Source organism: Otolemur garnettii, unplaced genomic scaffold (genome assembly GCF_000181295.1).
Source record: "Otolemur garnettii isolate 467f Iridium unplaced genomic scaffold, OtoGar3 scaffold00019, whole genome shotgun sequence".
NCBI classification, from domain to species: Eukaryota; Metazoa; Chordata; class Mammalia; order Primates; family Galagidae; genus Otolemur; species Otolemur garnettii.
The window spans coordinates 20239529-20260981 of NW_003852414.1; the positions used below are offsets into that span (position 1 = coordinate 20239529).

Here is a 21453-nt window from a genome sequence, read left to right on the forward strand (position 1 = left end):
ACCAGTTTGATGGAAGTATTTCAGATTGCATGTGAAAACCCTACACTGTACCCCAGAAGTGCATTAATGTACATAGTTACCATTCAATAAAAAAAAAAAAGAAAGAAAAAAAAAACAGTAAAACAAATGACAAGTAGCCCACTTAGAATATTTATTAAAAATTTTAGGCATTTAAGGTATGGCCCAATATCTTACAAGAATAATAATCTTGTTGATCCTTAGTTTCCCTTTTAAGTGGGAAATATTCCATCCACTTTTAATATTTACAGGCTTATAGGACATCTTAGGAAAGAAATACTAGGCTACAGGTTTCATTACCCAAAGCTTATATACGTGTATTTCCTTGGTAGAGAGGAACAATATTCTGATAACGACTGGGTGTGTCTCTTGAGAGTTACAAATGAAAGAATACGTGTGTTTTATTTTGGGGGGAGGGTTGTTGGTATTGTTTATGAAGTATTGTTTTTATGTTTGTATTCTAGGCTTTTTTGTCCAAGGTTTCCCTAAGCTCTTGAGGTTTCAAGAACATCATGAAAAAATACTGAATAAATTTCTGTCCAAGCTTAAGCAACATTTGGTAGGTAGATGTGACACTGATTGACACCCACCTACCCCAAGAAAAACGCTAGAACAGTCAGATTCAGTCTTTGGTCTCAGTAACTGTATTAATTTCTAGTGTCCTCCATTTCATTTATTATGCAGTTTTAATTTCCAATCATTTGAAAACATTTGATTTCTAAAATTTAGTGTCGATGAACTATCACAGTTCTAATTCATAGATTCAGACTTCTTCTTTGAACCTGATAAATTCAAACAATACAGTATTTAAAGATGTGACTTCTTGGTTATTTTGGAAGATTTTTTTTAACTGCACCAAAAGTCCTGTAAGGGTCCTACAAGCTCTTCTTAGTGAACTATATATATGCTTTACCATAAAACACAGTTTAGTAAAATAAAGATAGCTCACTATAATGTATTAAAGAGGATCTAATCTAAATCTATTATCCTATCATAAGAGGCATTTATTCTTGGATTGATTTTGAGAAACAAAATTTTGGAGAAAAAAATAAGAATAGAATAAAGCAGAAAGCATGAAAAATATTTGTAACAAGATGGTTTTATGTTTAGTGTTGCTGTTTACCTCCAGCAGCCTTCCTAACTTCTAGTATTATATTGTCATATTTTGTTTGCTGCAATCCAGAAATTGTGAGATCTTTGTTTTTTTCAGGATTCTCAAGAAATCTACACAAGTTTTTACACAATGAAATGGTTTTTTCAATGCTTCCTTGATCGTGTAAGTATTTATTTACAAAACTCAATCATAAAATTATAACTACAAGGTGAGGGGAGACTGTTAACCTTATTTCTGTTTTGTTTTGCTTTTAATTATAGACTCCCTTTACACTAAATCTCAGAATATGGGATATCTACATCTTTGAAGGCGAAAGAGTTCTGACTGCTATGTCTTACACAATCTTAAAATTACACAAAAGTAAGAAAATGCTTAATTGTAAAGATATCATAAGAATGAAGATTTATTTTAATCCTTATTTGTCATTCTCTACCCCACTTAAAATTCATTGTTTTTTAATAGTGGTTTAATTAACAGTCTTGAAAGTCAGTGAAGAAATTATCTTCAGTTGGTAATTGACCTTCATTGATTCTTTCTCATGCCTGGAAGCTTACTTACTGTATTGCAAAGGTCTGTGATTCTTTTCTCTTTATATCAGTTTCATATTCACACTTAAGCAGTAGAATGAAATTTGTTGATTTGTAGGTTTCATTAATAAAATTCTTTTTAAAAATACTTTTTTATAACAGAGATAGGGTCTTGCTTTTTTACCCTGGTTGGTGGTATGAGCATATCTCCCTGTAATCTCAGCTTCCTGGGCTCAAGTGATCCTCCTGCCTCAGCCTCCCAAATAGCTGGGTCTACAAGCACATGCTACCATGCCCAGCTAATTTTTCTTATGTTTTTGAGAAATGGGGTCTCACTATGTTGCCCAGGCTGGTCTTCAACTCCCAGCACAAATGATCTTCCTTCTTGGACCTCCCAAAGTGCTAGGATTACAGGCATGAGCCGCTGCGCCTGCCCACACTAAGAATAATATTCTTATTAAGTATTTGTTTTCATTGGGCCCCCTTGTTCCTTCATCATTCTGAACCTCAAATTTGTAAGAGGAAAACAGATACCAAAGAAGGCTGGTCCCTTGGTTAAAAGGGTTTGTGAGGATACAGGGGAAATGCACCGGCTCCATCTCTCCTGGACTGCACTGTGGCCTCTGGGGCAAGTACAGTGTCTGTAGGGGCATAAATGCAGCAGATTTTATTCTTAAAAAAAGAAAAGAAAACTAGGCCGGTGCAGGGGCTCCTGCCTGTAATCCTAGCACCCTGGGAGGCCAAGACAGATGGATCACTTGAGCTCAGGAGTTTGAGGTTGCTGTGAGCTATGACATCATAGTACTCTACCCAGGGGGACAGAGTGAGACTCAGTCTCAAAAACAAACAAAAAACTGAAGATGCCTGAGTCTTCAGGTGCAGTATTTCGAGGGTTCTGGAAATTTGGTGCATCATTCCTTACTTTAAAATCAAGAGATGAGTCTTAGTCATCTTTAAAGCCTGGATTTAACCAATAAAATTATGTGACTTCTCTCGCAGCTGTGGGGAAAGCTTTAAAACTTGACATAGTCCGCGCTTCTGGTCGGGGTGTACCGCACAGTTTCCCATTCACTGTGCACTCCGCCCTCCCAGCCTCACACTGCAGCGGTCTGCCCAGCTTTCCGACTCAGTCGCGAGCCAGTATTTGTCTCTGTTGTGCTTGGTGATGGTAGGTTCTTTAACATACATATGAGATTGTTTGCTTACTTGAAAATCATGGACTTCAGGAGTGCCAGATTAACCATACTTAGGCGGGAACAAAGACACCCTTTAAAAGCACCTTTGAATTGTTTACATTTTCCAAGAAAAGCGTTCAGAAGTGTTATGGTTCATTCCTACTCTCACTCCGTGTTTCTCAACACAGACCAAAGCCCAGGACAGGACAGGACAGGTGATAGTGGAGCAGCTTCCGAGACTCAGGCTTCCACCCTGTGATGTGTAGACTCTCTTCCTCTGCCTCCATCCCTTTCTCCCCCTTCTCTTCCTTCCTTTCCTTCTGGATTATGAATGACCAATTGTAAACCAAAAGTGTAATTTATACTGTGAGATATTAGCTGATGTTACCTAAACAGTGAGAAGGGGCCTATTGCTGTATTTACAGCTCTTTCTTTCTCTTAAGTTGTTTTACTTACACGACCTTGGTTATTTTCCCTGGCGAAACATCGCTTTACCCTGTGTAAACTGTAATATAGCAACTGCTTTATACGCACGTGTCACAAGTGTCGCGACACTGACTAAACTGCTGCCCTGTAGGGACGAAGGACGTACGTGAAATTCCTTCACCACCAAGTAACTCTTTGAACAGCACATGGTTGGGGACTGGGGGCCCCAGGGTGTTGGTTCAAGGGTTCAGAGTTTCAGGTGGACAGGAGGAGGAAGTCCTGGGTCCATTGTGCAGCATGGTGGCACACCGTGTCCCTGGCAGTAGTACAGAGAGCAGGTCCTGCCTGTCCTCACCCCCCAGATGATGAGTGTGTGAGGGGGGATGTGCCACATCGCGTTTCATCATCCCACAGTGCACACGTGTTCAAAGCAGCATATTGTAGACCATGAGCATGGGACTTAGTAATTAGCCAATAACTCCCCACCCCCGCCTGAGGAAAAAAAACAGTTTCTGGGCATCTTCACCAATAGTTTGCTGATACTTGAAAGAGATCTATTGTTCTTTTTTTTTTTTTTTTATTTCTGCCTTAAAAATACTTAGAGACATTGTCACTGGAGATTGATCACGCAGTGGTTTTAAATAGTAAAAACTCAAAACCCACGTGCATGCCATTGTTTGGAAGCTGCTGAAGTAACTCACCACACACAGTGCGCCCTACCAACTGCTCACCCTGGGGTGCTGTCCTGGTTGACGTGAGAAATGCTATGTTACTAAGTGGAGAAAAAGCAAGAAGGCAGGTCACCTTGAAAAGTGCAATTTAGTTTGTAAACGGATCCACCTGAACACACAGGCGCACGCATACGTGCGTCTGCTCGGGGGGCACTGCGTGGTGGGGTCTCAGCCGACTTTTACTTTCAGCTTGGTGCCTACAGTTTGAAAGTTTTTTTTTTCAATAATATGAATTTCATAAGTGGAAATAACTCAGAAAATTAATCAGATTTTCAGGGGGGAATTCTAAACAGTAATAAATGTAGGCTTAAAAGTAGATTTGCCTATTTTGCTCTGTATCAGTAAAACAGAAAGGCTTCCTGTCGTCCTGGGGGCCTTTCTGTGTCTCCCATCTCAGGAGTTCTTGCTCTGGCTGACATGAGTGCCTGGGTGTAGTTATTTTCACCCCAACAAGAAGGTCCCGGGCAATGTTCTCCTCTCCACCCTTCCTCCCGGTAGGACCAGTAAGATCTATGTGATCTCTTCAGTATATTTTTGTCTTGGTGAGTGATAATGATATTACAAATGCCATGTGTAAGTTGTATGTTATATATGCCTTTTTGTAAAGAATACCATATCTGAATGGAATGTATTTTCTTTTCAACCTAAAGCAGCTGTTGACTTGGCTTCTGTATTTCTCTCATTCTTTCTTAGAACATCTAATGAAATTGTCTATGGAAGAACTGGTAGAATTTCTTCAGGAGACCCTGGCAAAGAATTTTTTCTTTGACGATGACTTTGTAGTAGAACAACTTCAGATTTCCATGGCAGAACTGAAGCGGGCAAAATTAGACCTTCCAGAACCTGGTAAGAAATACCTCCCCACCTTGTATTTACACAGTAATTAATAGCAGAGCAACTCAAGTTGTTCCCTTCTCAAAGCATAAGCAAGATACTATCCCACCAGCTGCATGTGACTCTTTTTCTTGTTTTAAGGCCAGACAAGTAAACATAATTAAATCTGCCTCTCTTAATGGAACAACTACTGTTCCTGCTTAAGTTTCGAAATTTGGTTGCTATATAATACTGCCCAGCAGAAGTAACCCGGGTGTTTTAAATAAGCATAATAGTGAGCACTTCTGTTTCCATCATCTTGCTTGGTGAAACCGTACATACTAGCAAAGCATCCACAGCCCCGTGTTGTAGAGGAAGGAACTGACACTTGAATAGGAGGCTGCAGGGCCAGACAGCGGAAGGAGACGAGGGGACACCTTCCGGCTGCTGATCCAGGGCCACTTGCTGTGTTTCGCAGTGTAGATAAATACTTAAGTGCTTACTCAGGCGACCCCGGGCCTTCTTCCAAAGCCATAGCTGGTCATTACACCAGCTGGCTACGCCACAGTTGCCTTTGAGTGTGGTTTTCCCCCCAGAATGCCCCTCACATTTCTCCACATACCTCTGTCCTCAGCTAATCTTAGTTTTCAGGACTTGGCTTAAGCATCACCACCTTCCTGACTTCTTCTCAGTCAGTCCCCAGCCTACCCAGGCCTGTAGAATTTGGTCACCTGTGTTTCACACCTGAACCATCTCACTGCTCAGGCTTCCGCCCGAGCACCTCCAGTGCCCGAGCATTTGTCTTAGTGTGTTACTGTTAGACAAAAAGTGTTTCTGTGACGGTGGCCCTGTGTCTGCCTCAACAGCACCCAAGACAGTGCCGGCATATGGTAGGCATGCAATTTATATTTTTTTATGAAATAAAGTTCTAATGTATTTTTTAGATAACAAAAACCTACTGTGTACAAAAAGTTAGCACAAGGGGAGAGGAGGGGAGGGGGGAGGCTGGGTGAAGAGAGGAGAATTGGTGGGACCACACCTATGGTGCATTTTACAAGGATACATGTTACATCTACTAAGTGTAGAACATAAATGTCTTAATAACTAAGAAAATGTAGTGAAGGTTATGTCAACCAGCTTGATGAAAGTATTTCAAATTGTATATAAAACCAGCACATTGGGCTCGGCGCCTGTGGCTCAACCGGCTAAGGCGCCAGCCACGTACACCTAGGGTGGCAGGTTCGAATCCCCAGCCCGGACCTGCCAAACAACAATGATGGCTGCAACCAAAAAATAGCCGGGCGTTGTGGCGGGCGCCTGTGGTCCCAGCTACTTGGGAGGCAGAGGCAGGAGACTCGCTTGAGCCCAGGAGTTGGAGGTTGCTATGAGCTGTAATGCCACGGCACTCTACCCAGGGGGACAGCTTGAGGCTCTGTCTCAAAAAAAAAAAAAAAAAAACCAGCACATTGGACCTCATAATTGCATTAATGTACACAGCTATGATTTAATAAAGAAAAAAAGGCTAGCACAAGGCAATTTTGGGGGTGGCAAAACCATTTTGTCTCCTGATTTCATACATACACACAAACAAGTCAATGTATATTATTGTCTTTTGAGGGTTTGGGTGGGTTTTCACATTTGTTATGTAATATAAACTGATGTTACACATTCTTGACAGTTTTTATGTGTGTACAGGAATTGAAATGCTAGGATATATGAAGTGCAAATTGTAAAAATTCAATTATTCCACAAAGATCTATTGAGCTGGCGTTGCACTGAATAGGCTTGTAGTGAGAGAGAGGTTTCTGGAGTTGGCTCCTTTCTGCTTCCTCCTCTTTCCAGTTTAATCTTCTGGAAAAAAAAAGCCTGTGAGCCTAACCACAATCAGATTTTTAAATGTTCTTTTATTATCATAGCTATAATTTAGAAAGCAAACTGTATTTTATTTTTTAAAAAATTTTTTAGAAAGCAAACTATATTTTAAACATCATATTGAAGAACCGATTAGTATTTGAAGTATATATTCTTCAAGCTAATGTTACATTAAAGAGAAATAAAGTCATATTTACAATCAGTAATCTTGTGAGAATATTTTCAAACTCAGTTGGACTTAATATTTGATCCAGATGGGGACAGGATAACTCTTTCCCAGAATAATAAAATAATTTTCATGACAGCGGCCCCCTACCATTTCTCACTGAAACTCTTAGAGCAGTCAGAGTTACATATATTATATTCTGTTATTGCAGTTTAAAAGTAGAATAATGCTGCTCGCAGAGCACTTAGAGCACTTTGCTGTAATTACGTGCCTCTTGGGCACAGAAAGCTGAGGAACCTCCGAGGCCATTTATCTGCACACCTTGTAGTTGAGTGCAGCCTCCACTGGGTGGCGACAGAGACCTGAGCAAGATCAAGGAAGGATTTCTGAAGGCCTAAGAGGGACTCTCAGCCCTTATCCTTCTAGGGACTGTAGGAGTATTCTTTTGTTAGCTTTCTTTAAGGAAAAACTAATAGATATTTTTGCTTTTATTCTAAAATGTATCTAGTTAGATAATATATAATTTTTTGGAGCATATTTTTCTAATTGTTAGCACTGCCCTAAAAATATTGCTCATGTGACTGAATTCTGGTGAAAAATATCTTCAGTGTGGTATTTCCATATTTTCCCAGGCAGCCTCTTTTACACCTGATAGGAGTTGTGGTCCGTCCTGACCCTCCGAGAGGGAGGGCAGGAAGTCTTCATTTCACTCCTGTGGGGCACTGAGAGGGCCAGACCAGCGCCATTTTGTTGTTTTGCTGGAAACTGTTTGGGGGGGATTTCAGGCACAACAGCACCAAGTTTAGGCACACAGCTGTACTGGAAGGGGCTGAGAAGCCCAGCGGGAAGCGTGGGCACGGGTGAGTGCGCGCTTCCCAGGGAGAGCTGTCTCGACTCTTTTAGTTACAGTCTGTTGCTTTAGAGTGAAAGAGGCATTTAACTGAAAGGACGACCAGGATGGCAGTACGGGGTGTGTGTGTGTGTGTGTGTGTGTGTGTGTTCATAGTAGTTCAGCAGGTTGAGCTGCCTCTAAAAAGAGATTGCACCAAAATGTTGGATGCTTTGTTTGGGTTTACTTCTGTGGAAACGGACAGAATGTTTAGAAGCACATGGAAGTGTTACTGGCAGTGGCATCTGGCCCACTTCCAGGTCTGCAGTATCACTTCAGTTTCAGGGAAGGGTGAATAATTAACCTTCAGAAAGGAATCACCTGCACTATGAAGCCAAGTAGATTTTTCCGTTTACTGCCAGAATGACAGTACTCAGGTCCCTGGGCAGAGTCCCTGGGTCTCGGCACTGCTGCGGGGTTGAGCCTCTGCCTGTCCACTTGTGAGACCCAAGTGTGTCCCTGCTCGGACAGAAGAGTGCCCGGGAGCAGAGAGCAAGGGCTGCTGCTCAGGGCGTCCCTGGGGCCTCCTCCTCTGCTGCTCTCCGTATCTCCCCTCTAATCCTCTCCAGTGTCACCTCTCCTGACCCCTGCTCCCCTCTGCCCTCTCCCCACCCTTCTCTTCTCCCTTCCCTTCTTTCCACCTCTTCTTCTTCCTCTTCCAGGTTTTACCCTGGTGGGCCCCAGGATCATCTCTTGAAATGTCAATAGTATGTGTACATTGATCATTGAGAATTCCTGGGAATTTTACACTATTCAGAGGTGTGTTACAAGGTCAGACAGTTAAGTTTGTGAACTCGCCACCATGCACTTATGTTAGGAGCACAATACAGACAGCTTGGTGGGTTTCATAGCTTTTTGGACGTTTTGAACAGCCACAGATTCTTTTCCCAGTGTGCATTTTAGCCTATTGCCCATTCAATAAATGAAAGTTTTTCTTTTAATTATAATATTATGAGTAGATACACAGAATACTACTGAGCACTCTTCTTAGAGAAATTTCTGTTTATTGGAATGTAAATACTTTTCCTAAAAAATTAAATCTCCCAAGCATGCCCTGCACACATCTTTGCATTTTGTTTTGTGTTTGAAATCACCACCTTAGTCTCTCTATTACTTCTCAATTTTTAAATTCTTTCTCCTAAGAAATATGTGTCTTCTATCCCTAATCCCAGATTTTACGTGTGTCCAGTCAGGTTTTTACTGATAATGTGCCTTTTCTGTATTCAGAGGATCTCAGAATGAAAATCTGTGGATATCACAACCCGGGGCCGACGGTGCCGGGGCAGTGTTATCCCCAGAGACAGTCCACTTTCCCTTGTTCCTCTTTCTTCCCCACCCTCTTCCTTCCATCCCCCTCTAAAGTTTTATTTTAACCTCATCCTCGGTGCTGGTCCTTTAGTAACCTCGTTACCATCCTTGGCCTCGCTTTCTCATCCTGCTGGATGACTCTCTGTGTCTGAAGGAGGAAGGCCCGGGGCGGCCCAGGAGCCGCAGACCCGCCTGCGGGATGCAGGCTCTGCCGCTGGGTGTTTGCTTCCGTGTTGTCAGTAGAAGAGGTTTGGGATGAAAGCCTGGGATATGCGCTGCTCCGGTGGTGAAGTAGAGGAATGCCATCCACCTGGTTTATTTGGGTAAAAGTAAAGTGTTTTGACAAAGTCTTATAAATACTTGGGAACAAGCTAAAAATATTGCTTGCCAGTCATACACCAGAACTGGCAGTGAGTTCCCTGCACACATCTTTGCATTTTGTTTTGTGTTTGAAATCAGCACCTTAGTCTATTACTTCTCAATTTTTAAATTCTTTCTCCTAAGAGATGGAGATCATCCTATCTGTAGTATGAGTATTCTGTGCCTTTTAACTTTATATTTCTTCATTCTAGCAATAGGAGTTGTGTTTATAATAGAAAAATTATGTAGTAGGCAAACAAAAATAATTATCGTTTGGTCTAAAAACATTTGTGTGTGTATTAACCACTCCTAGTATTTATTTTTATAGTCATTTTGTTGACCTTTGCCATATACCATTCATGATAAATGGGATTGTACTGTTTATAACTTGCCTTTCTACTGGTTAATGTTAAAGATACATTAACATGGCAGTAGACTGCTGTGAGTTTTATATTCCACAACTTATTTTCTCATATTTTTGTTTTGTAATTGTAACTTAATTTTACAAATCATCTACATTGAGGATACGTATTTTTCTAAAACAATGCAGTTGAATTTATGATTCACAGATCAATGCACTTTTAAACATCATGGAGCAAACATTTTTCATGTGCCTTAATTATTAATATCATCTTAGGTTAAATTTACCCTGAGGTGGAATTTCTAGATCACAATTTCCATACACATTGTGAAACTGGAGAGCTGGGTTCTCCAACCTGCAATAGTGAGACACACCAGTTTTAGAGTATTTCAACGTGCATTTCTCTGATGATGTATCAACATGTCCTCTCTCCTTCTGTGAGGTTCCTTCTCACATCCTTTATTTACGTCTCCACATACGGTAGCCTTCCTTTTCTTAGTGACTTTTAAACGTTCCTTGTATTTTAAAGAAATGAGTGTGTTCCATTTTTGGTCCTCCTCAGTCCTGTGTTTGTATCAATCCCTGGGGTGAAAGCCTCAGTAGCATAGATGGAGTTTCAATTTGTGGATGACATTACGTGAGGAGGTCTGGTGAATGTCACATTCCAGGAAGATCTCAGATGGAAATGAACAGTCAAAAGAAAATAAACTTGGACTCAAACTTGCTCCCAGGTCGCTCTTGTGACCATGCAGTTTCCCCTTGGCCTTGATGATAACAGCATTTGGGAATCTCTATGAGAAAATTCAGCAGTATGTTGTGGCTGCCAGTAACCCACCCACCTGACTCAGTTCAAGCTTAGAATTGTGCATAAATTCTGGGTCACTGTGCTTCAAAAGGGGGTGTAGTTTCACTTCATCATCATCAGTAAGTAGCTACAGCTACGTGTCTGGGGAAGCCCACCTCAGACCAGCCATGCCCAGCATTAAGTTGGTGCCCACAGGACATAGAAAACTACACCCAGGAATCTGCAAAATATCACAATTTTTGCCTTTTACGTTTGCTCTGCTCAGTTGTATTTTTGATGTAATTATGTAAACTAAATTTTAATCACTATAGTTGTTTCCATTGAAAATGCCAGGACCGTGCAAGCAGCATAATGATCACAAGTAATGAAATATGTGACTTTTTTATAATAGAAAAGGGCAGTCTGTGGAATTTGTGTTTAGTAAAGCAAATCAACTTTGAGATTTAGGATGCAGACCTAAGGGTAGCCACCCTTAGAAACACCTAATACCAAACGGCTGGAGTTTTCAGGACCTGGAACTGACACGGACTAAAGCTGGCAGACAGGCTGGGCGTGTGCGCTGGGCTGGGAGCAGCATGGCTTCTGCAGACAGAGTTTGGGGGAGTACATCTGAGGCACAACAGAAGTGCAGCTGGAAATCTCTCCCCCATGCTTTTTTTTTTTGAGACTGAGTCTCATTCTGTTGCCTTAGGTAGAGTACCCTGGCATCATGGCTCACAGCAACCTCAAACTTTTGGGTTCAAGTGATCCTCTTTCCTCAGCCTCCCGAGTAGCTGGGACTACAGGCGCCCACCACAACATCTGGCTAGTTTTAGAGATGGGTTCTTACTCTTGCTCAGGCTGGTCTCAAACTCCTGAGCTCAAGCAATCCACTCCTCTTAGCCTCCCAGAGTGCTGGGACTACAGGCGTGAGCCACTGTACCCACCCCCTCTTTTTATATTGTTACAGAGAATTTTAAAAACATTTAAAATCTTTTCATGTGAACTAAAAAGTTGGTGGCCTCAGCAGGCTGCCGGAAGTGAGTGCCCAGTGGAGGGCCAGGCCAGCTTCGTGCCCAACTGACAAGCGCGAGAGAACACTCTGGCTCAGTGGTTCTCCTCCCGTTTTTAATGGCTGGGTTTTCCCATCAGATTCCTATTTGCTAACCTGAAGAGGATGTGTTGATGATTGGCTGTTGATATTATCTTGTATCAGCCAGTCAGCTTACTGTGTTCTGCCCTTAGAAAACTGTGGGGCAGTGGGGACAAAAAGAAAGCTTATAAATTCCGTTCTGTTATGTAGGTCTTTATAGCTTCTGGATAGTTCATGTTTGTTGCAATTATTTCCCTACATATACTCATATATTTGGGACCAAATGGATGACTATGAAGTTGATTTAAAAACTTTGAGGGTACTAAGTAGATTTTAATTCTATTTCTGCTGCTTGTTTTTTGACTTGATGGGCTGAACAGCTACTTCCGAATATTTTGGTCAGCCTTCTCCAGACCACACATTTCACACGCTGACCAGTCAGAAGCTAAACTGGAATGCACATGTCATGGACAACATTCATAAAGCCAAGAAAACTTTTCTCAGTGATAGCCTTTTTAAAGTTTGGGTTTTTAATTAAAATAGTTTGTCCAGGTATCGTAAAACATCTTTCTCACAAAAGGATACAAGGACAGCGGTGGTCACGCCAGCTGTCATGGAATAGTGTCTGCCTGTGGCTGTCTTTAACCAGGAGTCATGCTTCACTCGGCTTGTTCCCACCCAGCTCATCCAACCCCCCACTCTGAGCAAGTGCACAGAATTCCTGAAAAATGCCCCATAAGCAACCTCTCCTGCCTCCTCCCACCACAGTGTATTGTAGGGGTGAAGAGTGAGGGTCCGGGACCAACTCAGGGCTTACATCCCGCATCTTACCAGCCGTGTGCCTTTGGGACGTTAACTTCTACCTCTGTTTTCTTATCTATAGAATGAGTAAAACAGCAGGATCTTACACTGTCTGCCGGTTGCTGATGTTGTAGGTACGGCTTTTTGAGCTGTGGCTGACATGTGCTGAGTGCTTAGTGAGAATCAGCCATTTGTGTTATCATGGTTAATTGCTGCCACAATGTAAATCCAACCCTCCACTTCAAGTGACCTTTACATTAGATTATGTAACTCTCCTGCTGAAAAGCCTCTAGGATTTTGCAGTTAGTTTGGAATAAAATCCAGATTGCTCACAGCAATCTGTGTGTGTGCCTCTGCCTGTCCCCAGCGCCAGGCCTTTGTTCTTGCTGGCATCTTCCTTGCTCTGCCCGGCGGTGCTCCCCATCGTTTTAATCGCTTTTCCTGCTTTCCTTTCTTTGTAGCCCTGTGCACAGCTAGAATGTAAGCTCCAGAAGGACAGGGACTTCACCTGCCTCCTTTCAGACTCGTGGTGCCAGCACTGAGATCAGTGCCTGGGGCACAGCAAGTGCCTCGTGTGTTTGTTGAGTGGATAAGTCAGCCAAACAAACCGTAATGACCAATTATAATTCTTTTTGTGCTTTCAAATATGTCAGATAAAGAACTTACATAAATATTGTCAAAGTAACATTAAATTCAGTTCAGACTATCAACAGTTGTTTTGAGGTTTTATGAAAATGGTACAGTGGAAGTGAACAGTGAACTGGGAGCGAAAATGCTGGGTTTTCATTCAGTTCCTGCTGCTGCAAGATCACTGGGCTGCCCTGAGACTTGCTTCCCCACCTAGATAATGTAGGCAGCACCAGAGCTCTCTGGACCAACTATCTCTACAGAGCAGCTTTCTGTATATTCTTCATATATTAGGGTTGAAATTTGTCTTGAAAAAAGTGTCTGCTCTTTATAAGTTTAAAAAGCACTGATTTAGGAGAGCAAAGGTTATTTTGAGCTTTTTTTTTTTTTTTTGAGACAGAGTCTCACTACATCACCCTCAGTAGAGTGCCATGGCGTCATAGCTCACAGCAACCTCAAACTCTTGGGCTTAAGCTATTCTCTGGCCTCAGCCTCCCAAGTAGCTGGGACTGCAGGCGCCCAGCACAATGCCTGTAAGTGAATCACTTGAGCCCTGGAGTTTGAGGTTGCTGTGAGCTATGACACCAAGGCACAACACCCAGCACAACTCTATTTTTTGATTGTAGTCGTTGTTTGGCAGGCCTGGGCCGGGTTCATACCCGCCAGCCTCAGTGTATGTGGACAGTGCTCTAGCCGCTGAGGTACAGGTGGTGCCTTTAGCTCAATTATTTTGATCTTCATAGTTTAATCATTTAAAGGATAATCCCCTCTCCCAAAAAAGATCATTGAGTATTTTTTCAAAATATACCGGGGTGGTGCCTGTGGCTGAAAGGAGTAGGGCGCTGGCCCCACATACCGGAGGTGGTGGGTTCAAACCTAGCCCCGGCCAAAAACTACACGCAAAAAAAAAAAAAAAAACTAAAGAAATTGTATTATATGGATTAATAGCAGTGGCATCATTGCCAAGACTGTGGGCTATGGAGAAACAAAGGCTGGGTCTGTGCACTCACCTTGTACCATGAAAGGACTGTGGGGGAGCATGGTGCCTGACACGGCGTACTTAGTGGATATTTGTGGGACAGATGGATGGATGGATATTTTAAGAGAGCAAAAACTTATTTTTAATTAATTAATTTAAAGACAGAGTTTCACTTTGTCACCCTTGGTAGAGTGCCGTGGTAGCATGCCTTGGTGTCATACATAGCTCACAGCAACCTCAAACTCCTGGGCTCAAGTGATTCACTTACTGTGGCCTCCCTAGTAGCTGGGACTACAGGTGTCCACTACAATGCCTGGCTGTGTTTTTAGAGATGAGGTCTCTCTCTTGTTCAGGCTGGTCTTGAACTCATGAGCTTAAGCAGTCCACCTACCTTGGCTTCCCAGAGTTATAGGCGTAAGCCACCCCACTCAGCCTGCAAAAACTAATTTTTAAATGATAATACATTATTTTGTAATAACAGGTTAAAAGCATAGAGTTTTAGTAAGTAAAGTCTATTGTTTTTTTCAAGATATTTATTAGTTACATATATTATAATAGATAATTTCCTAAATGAACAGTTAACTGTCCTTCAATTCCTCATGAATTTTCTGTTAATTATTTAAAATATAAAACTAACAGTATCCCATATGATTTTTCTTTATTTTTCTGATTCTTTTTTGCATTTAAAGTAGGATCATTTTAGAATGTTAATTTTCAGATAGAGAGCACTTTTTATCTTTTCAGGGGAAATTATACTGTGGGAGGCACTTAAGAATAAGAATCTATTTGGGGATAACTTTGAAACCACAGTTAGAAGTTGATGTTTAAATTTGGCAAACCTGCTTAAAGTTGGCAGGAAAAGTTTTACTGAAATTTCAAAACCATTGTAGTTGAGGCAGGAGGAAAATAAACACAATCTGACCGAAAATTCAGAGAAGTTAGTTTGTATTTTAGCAGATGTGTTAGATATTTGTATGATACGAATGTCCTCTTCTATCCAGAACATAAAATGATGTGTCATTTTAGAGAAACACATGTAAAGCTTATTCCAAATATGTTAAGACGCTGAGCTGGTGCCCTGCAGGATTGCATTAGGGAGGAAGAGAAACAAGAATAGTACCAGCTTTGCATTCTTAGAAAAGCATGTAATAAATACCTCTTAGCAAAATAAGAAGCATGGGTTACACAAACGCATGGAACTTGCCCATAGGTTTACACAATACCCCCATCCACACATAGTAAGGTTTTGAGGGGTTTTTGTTTTGTTTTTTTGTTTTGTTTACTAAGTGTAGAGTATAAATGTCTTAACACAATAACCAAGAAAATGCAGTGAAGGCTATGTTAACCAGTTTGATGAAAATATTTCAAATGGCATATAAAACCAGCACATTATACCCCATAATTGCATTAATGTACACTGCTATGATTTAATTTAAAAAAAAAAAAGGCTTTGTCACCCTGGTAGAGTGCTATGGCGTCACAGCTCACAGCAACTTCAAACTCCTGGGCTCAAGCAGTCCTCCTGCCTCAGCCTCCCGAGTAGCTTGGCCTGCAGGCGCCGGCCACAATGTCTGCTAGTTTTTAGAAACGAGGTCTCCTCCCTCTGGCTCAGGCTGGTCTGGAACTTCTCAGCTCAGGCGATCCGCCCGCCTCGCCTCCCGGAATGCTGGGATTACAGGCGTGAGCCACGGCACCTGGGCGCTTTTAAGTTTTGGTTGTGTTTTAGTGTCCAGCTTTAAAAGATGGATAATTCCATCAGCCACTAAAATTCTGTAGTATGAAAGTGTATGAATGTCCATGCACACGTGCAAAATACGTAATTATTAAAAGTGCATCTCATTTGGATACTGTTTCCTCATTATTTTACTTACGAATTCCTTTCTCTTTAGGTAAAGAGGATGAGTACCCAAAGAAACCTCTGGGGCAGCTTCCACCTGAAATCCATTATGGTGGCGTCAGTCACCTGAGCAACGGACAGAGAACCGTGGGCAGGCCGAGTCCCCACGTGGGTGGCAGGAGAGAGAGCGAGGCGTTGCCTAAGAAGGAGGAGCAGTCCCCTCGCCACCAAAGCAAGGCTGGGACCCCGGAGCGAGGGAAGCAGCCCAGACGGAAGTCGGTGGAGGAGGAGACCAAAAAGCCCAAGGAAGAGGCAGATCTTCAGAGGAAACCCCCGTCCGGTGCACAGGACCCTTCCAGGCAGTCCAATCACGCAGCTGCTAACCAAAACAGCAACGCCACCTCCATGGGCCGGAGGGAGTTCGTGCCCAAGTGGAATAAGCCGTCGGAATTGACCGTGGACAGAGCTGCCCGGCACGCTGCAGAGGGCAGGGGCCGCCCCGCGCTCTCGGCCGCCGGCCCGGGCCCCGCGCAGGCTCCGGACCCGGACGGGAAGCGGGGCTCCACCGCCTCGCAATACGACAACGTGCCGGGCGACAGCGCACCCGGCCAGGACGCCGACGGCAGCGCGCCCGTGGAGGAGGCGCTGGACAGGGCCTACTCTCAGAGCCCCAGGAGCCCGAGGAGGCTGGCCGAGCCCAGCCCCAGCCCGCTCCGAGTGCCTAACCGGTTCACCTTCAAAGTGCAGCCCCCGGGGCCCGCCCGGCGCCCAGCCCCGCTGGACGGGGAGGCCCGAGGCCCGCGCCCGCCCGCCTACGGCAGCGCCGCCGCTCCCCGCGGAGGGTCCCCCCAGCGCTTCCCCGCGGTGCCCCAGCTCAGCCCCGGGGCTCACGGGCACCCCTCCTGGAGGCCTTACGGCTCCTCTCTTTCGGTGGACATTTCTCCTGAGAAGGCCTACGGCCGCCCGGCGCCTCTCGTCCTGCCGTCTAGTCGAATAGAAGTCCTTCCTGTTGATCTTGGTGCTGGGGGGTATTCGGGCAATTCAGGGTCACCAAAGAACGGGCAGCTCATCTTTCCTCCAGTGGATTACTTGCCAGATACCAGAAAGTGGCCAGAAGTTAGTTACACGTGCAGACCCGAGGTGCACGGACCGTCCCGGACTCCGGATGCTGGCCGCAGCAACGTGCCCAGATACGCAGCCTTCCAGCATGTCCCCTTCCAGGACCACGGCCTACCGGCCGTCTCGGTGGACGGTCCGGTGCGGTATAGACCTTCCCCGGCGGTGGAGGGTGCCGGTCCTTCTGGGTATCAGTATTCAGGGCCCCCACCTCCAGTCTACCACTACAGAAACCGGGACGGGCTTTCTATTCAGGAGTCAGTGTTGCTGTGAGAATTGGGCTATACTTGCTGAAGACGAGAATAGAAACCACACGTGACCTACATTGCTATGTCTGTAATTGCCAAAGCAGTATTTTCTACTATGGTAAACGACTCGCACAACCCTGGTGTCGGTTAGTGGTAAGAATATATGGAAATGTCTCCATCCCTTTAAATTACATCATCACTGGCCCTGTTAACAGGGTTTACCCTGAAACACAGCAATAGCATTTAGGGATGCACGCCCAGCAGTTATTTATTACTCAGCTCCATTGATACCTTTCTCCAAACCCTGGACATTTGTACTCGGTTGGCCCATTCTATTTTGACTAATGTTACAAAGTACTGAAAATCTCTAGAATAGATATTTTTAAGGCTATGTGTAGTGTAAATGTCCTTTAATCTGTCATAGGCATCTGTGCCCACACAATTGAACACAGAACTAAAGAAATGTTTTTTAAAAACTATTTTTTATCCAGTCCATGGAATAATATGTTATTCTTTTTCCTTAATATGTCTTTCAGTCCAGTTTTATTTGCTTTCACATTTTTAATCTAGGTCCTAAACTGACTAAAGACTTTCCCTGACTCTATTAACTCAGCATCTCACAGAATGCTCCTTGTTCTCCTGCAGTTGCTGCCTTTTTCTTTGAATCTAAAAATGAAAAACATTGGAGAGAAAGGCTAACCACTTTATGGTGCTTCAAAGGAATCTTATGGCGGGAGGTGTAGGCTCCTCACGTCTGTTTACCAGACCAGTCTAGTGCTCTTGTGGCCTTGGTTCTGGTCCGACTGCTGTGGAGCTCAGGCTGGTCCCAGCCAGATGCAAAGGCAGGCTTGGGCTTGCTCTCCAGGGGTTGCAGGAGAAGCTGCAACATGGTGATGGCCCAGCGCTCTCAGGGGTGCCCACTCTGAAATGCACCTGGAAGCAGGACTGACAGTGCTCAGCTCTGCTCCCCGGTGGTCAGGTGCGTGATCCTCTCCTGGCTGGCTTTAGAGAGTGTAGCCAGTGGATTTTACTGTTCTTAATCGGGCCATTGAATTATCCATGTAAAAACCATTAAAAATGATCCTGATTGTTAGTAGGAGTTTAGGATTTTGATCTTTTTAAAAAATACAGTGTTACTTTCATGCTTTTGAAAGTAGAAAAAGGGTTTTGAAAATAATTCAGGTTCATGGTAAAAAATAAAATTATTATTATCTTTTAAAATATTCCATTACACTACAACTACCAAAACACTGATGAAATTTTGGGCACTCCTAGAAAGTATGACTTGATGTTTACCTGGGGAGCCTGCTCAACAGTCCTTAGCTGGCGTTTGAATACTAGAGAGTAGAAAACCACATGGGTGGTTCTTCTTGTTGCAAGTTGGGGCGTTAAGCTTTCAAGGTACAAAAAAGTATGTCAGTTACAAGGAAAGTAACATTTGTTTAGCTAGCGAATGTGACAATATTTTTTATGTATATAATGAGTCTAATGTCATTTTAATCAACTTGGTAATGATGTTATTAAATGGCAAACAAACGCAGTGTATTAAAGTGAACACTACACTGAAGCCCAAACAAAACCCTGGTAGAACTACCAGGCTCGTGATTTAGATCATGTGGAAGCTGAGAAATAAATGTATGTAAAAATGTAGCTGAGGATATTATTGAACCATGATTCTGTGACTTATAATATACAAGCTGTACAATTTAGTTTATTATAGCAGTATCGGAGCTGCTCCAGAATATGTATCAACGTGGTAAATACTGTAGATTTATATATATATATATATGCAAAATATATATATACACACAAGCACTATTTTCTTATGTCATCTATGACATTTTTTACCTGTATACATTTTTTGATGTGATTATTTTTAACATGCTGAAAGTAATAAGTGTATTTTGTTTTTGTGTCTTTCTGTGCATTTTTTTCACATGGCAGAAGTGGTGCATCCCTGATGGGTCTAAGGCTGAGCCCCTCCTAACTGAGTGTGTGTGGCCTGCTGTTCTCTTACGTTACTTCATACCGCGAGTCTGTGTTACACGCTTTATTAATTTCCAGCCAGATAGCATTTAGAGCTATATCACTTTCCCTTTGTTTTATTTAATATGCATTGTTAATAGCAATAATTCTAATCGACCCTGTAACAAAATGTAGCTCTGTGTGTTAGTTTTTAAGTAGGAAACTTTAATTCAGAATTATTTTACCACCATACAGTTTTACTCTTTCAAATTTATTTTTTAATAAAAGATAATGAAATAATGATAACAGATAAAGTAATATTGGTAAAGTGGGTCAAAAATATGTCTGAGAAACCTGTTTGGTAAGGCTCTTCGTGGTGTAGAGGCAGGTTACTCTACAGCTGCTTGTGTGTGGTTTGAGTATTTTGCCAAAGTTAAGTCCTCTCTTCATGGCCGCCTTGCCTAACATAAGAAGCACTTTGTTACGGTTTTTATTCATTAATATTTAGTTAGAGAAGTTAAAGTAGACCTAGAGTTTCTAAGAGTGTTAACTCTTTCAGTTGTGTTTTTTAATGGGATTTTTTTAAAAATAGAAAATATTTTAAAACTAGGAGATACACATAAATCCAAATATCAAAGTACCAATGATAAAATGTTTCTTGAAAGAATGAAAAGAAATTCGGTCAATAGAATGTTTTGGCCAAGGAAAAACAGATGTTCGCAGAGCGGGATTGCTTTAACTTTTTCCATTTGAAGACGATTCTGATACTGAATTTTGTCATATTTGGTGTAACTTTAAAGTTGATTTGCGTGGTCCTAGTCCCTTTACATCTCCCTCGGGTCCCGTTACGATGCACGCACATGTTACAGGCCAGCACTGTCCTGAGATCCCTCTTCTTTTCTGTTTCATGGTTAGAGACAAACATGCTGTGTCTACAGATCAGAATTTTATTCAGAGGACCTGCAGCTTTGTGTAATGGATTGAGGATTATTCTCAGTTATCTTCTGGAATCACACCTTGATTTTAGCATTCACTTGATTGTGGGTTATTAAGATTATGGTTTAGGGATTTATTTTGAGTTGTTTTTCTTGTGATCTTGTTTTAAATTCTTCTCTAATGGACTTTAAATGTCTGTATCTTATGTGGACAGTAATGCTTATTGACCCGATAGATTTTACAAGCCACACTTTACTTTTAAGATGACCCAAGTTATTGAGAATAGTAGAAAGAAATCTGATGCACATTTATTTATGCATTTTACTTTCAGAAAGGTGTTCAATTTATCCATAAATCTAAGTGTAATTGCCACCATTTTATAGATGAGAAAATTGGTAAATAAAGGAACTAATTTAGGATTTCATAAAAGTAGATCTTGACCTTTGCTAGGGCATTTAGAATTATCTAGTATTCTTTAGAATTATCTGGTGGACTTATAAAATTTTTTTCTGCATGGGTCCCACCCCAAACCACTTAACTCAGAATATCTGGGATGGAACCCAGGCATTAGATAATTCTATCTCCCCCTGTAGTTTAAAGTTCAGTCATTAAGCTGTTTTTAAAAAAATCCTCCAAAAGTTGATTGTCTTATATTCCTACTATGAGATAATCTCAGACATTCTGGGTTTTGTTTTTTTTTTAGAGACAGAGTTTCATTTTGTCACCCTTGGTAGAGTGTTGTGACAGCTCACAGCAACTTCCAGCTCTTGGGCTTAGGCGATTCTCTTGCCTCAGCCTCCCAAGTACCTGGGACTACAGGCACTTGCTACAACGCCCGGTTATTTTTTTGTTGTAGTTTGGCCAGGGCCGGGTTTGAACCTGCCACCCTCAGTATATGGGGCCGGTGCCCTACCCACTGAGCCACAGGTGCCACCCAATCTCAGACATTCTTAATAGGAGTTTTGGAGTTTAGCAGCTCTGATGTCAGGAAAGTTAGGAAAAAGTCCACTGGGAAAGTTAACATTACGTCATCTCTAAATTCTGACGCGCTGCTGACAGTCACAGACAGTAGAGGTGGCCTGACACAGAGGAGGGGTGACCCTGCGCTTTCTCTCACACTTCTTTGAAGAAGGAAGCACCTCACTAAGATTTCCATTTTCCTAGACAACTTCTGCCTCTCATTTTCCTTAAGCAACATTCTTAAAAAGGCCCTGTTGTTTGGAAGCCTAAGAGCATTTTTGACATATGAGGAGGTGGAAAATCCCGAGTGGCCGGTCCTTCATTTGATGAGCCAGCATTTTACTGAG

General features: G+C 42.5%; 1 protein-coding gene across 2 annotated transcripts in view; it reads left to right on the forward strand.

The window, feature by feature from the left end:
* USP6NL (USP6 N-terminal like) overlaps positions 1–17636 on the forward strand; it is a 125653-nt gene extending 108017 nt beyond the window's left edge. For both annotated transcript variants that reach the window (XM_023511429.1, XM_003786817.3), the window contains exons 10-14: positions 483–577; positions 1229–1294; positions 1393–1492; positions 4685–4837; positions 15934–17636. In XM_023511429.1, coding sequence (XP_023367197.1) covers positions 483–577; positions 1229–1294; positions 1393–1492; positions 4685–4837; positions 15934–17270 — 1751 coding nt within the window. In that variant the 3' untranslated portion in view covers positions 17271–17636. The remainder of the gene's footprint in view (positions 1–482; positions 578–1228; positions 1295–1392; positions 1493–4684; positions 4838–15933) is intronic.
* Positions 17637–21453: the final 3817 nt, after the last annotated feature.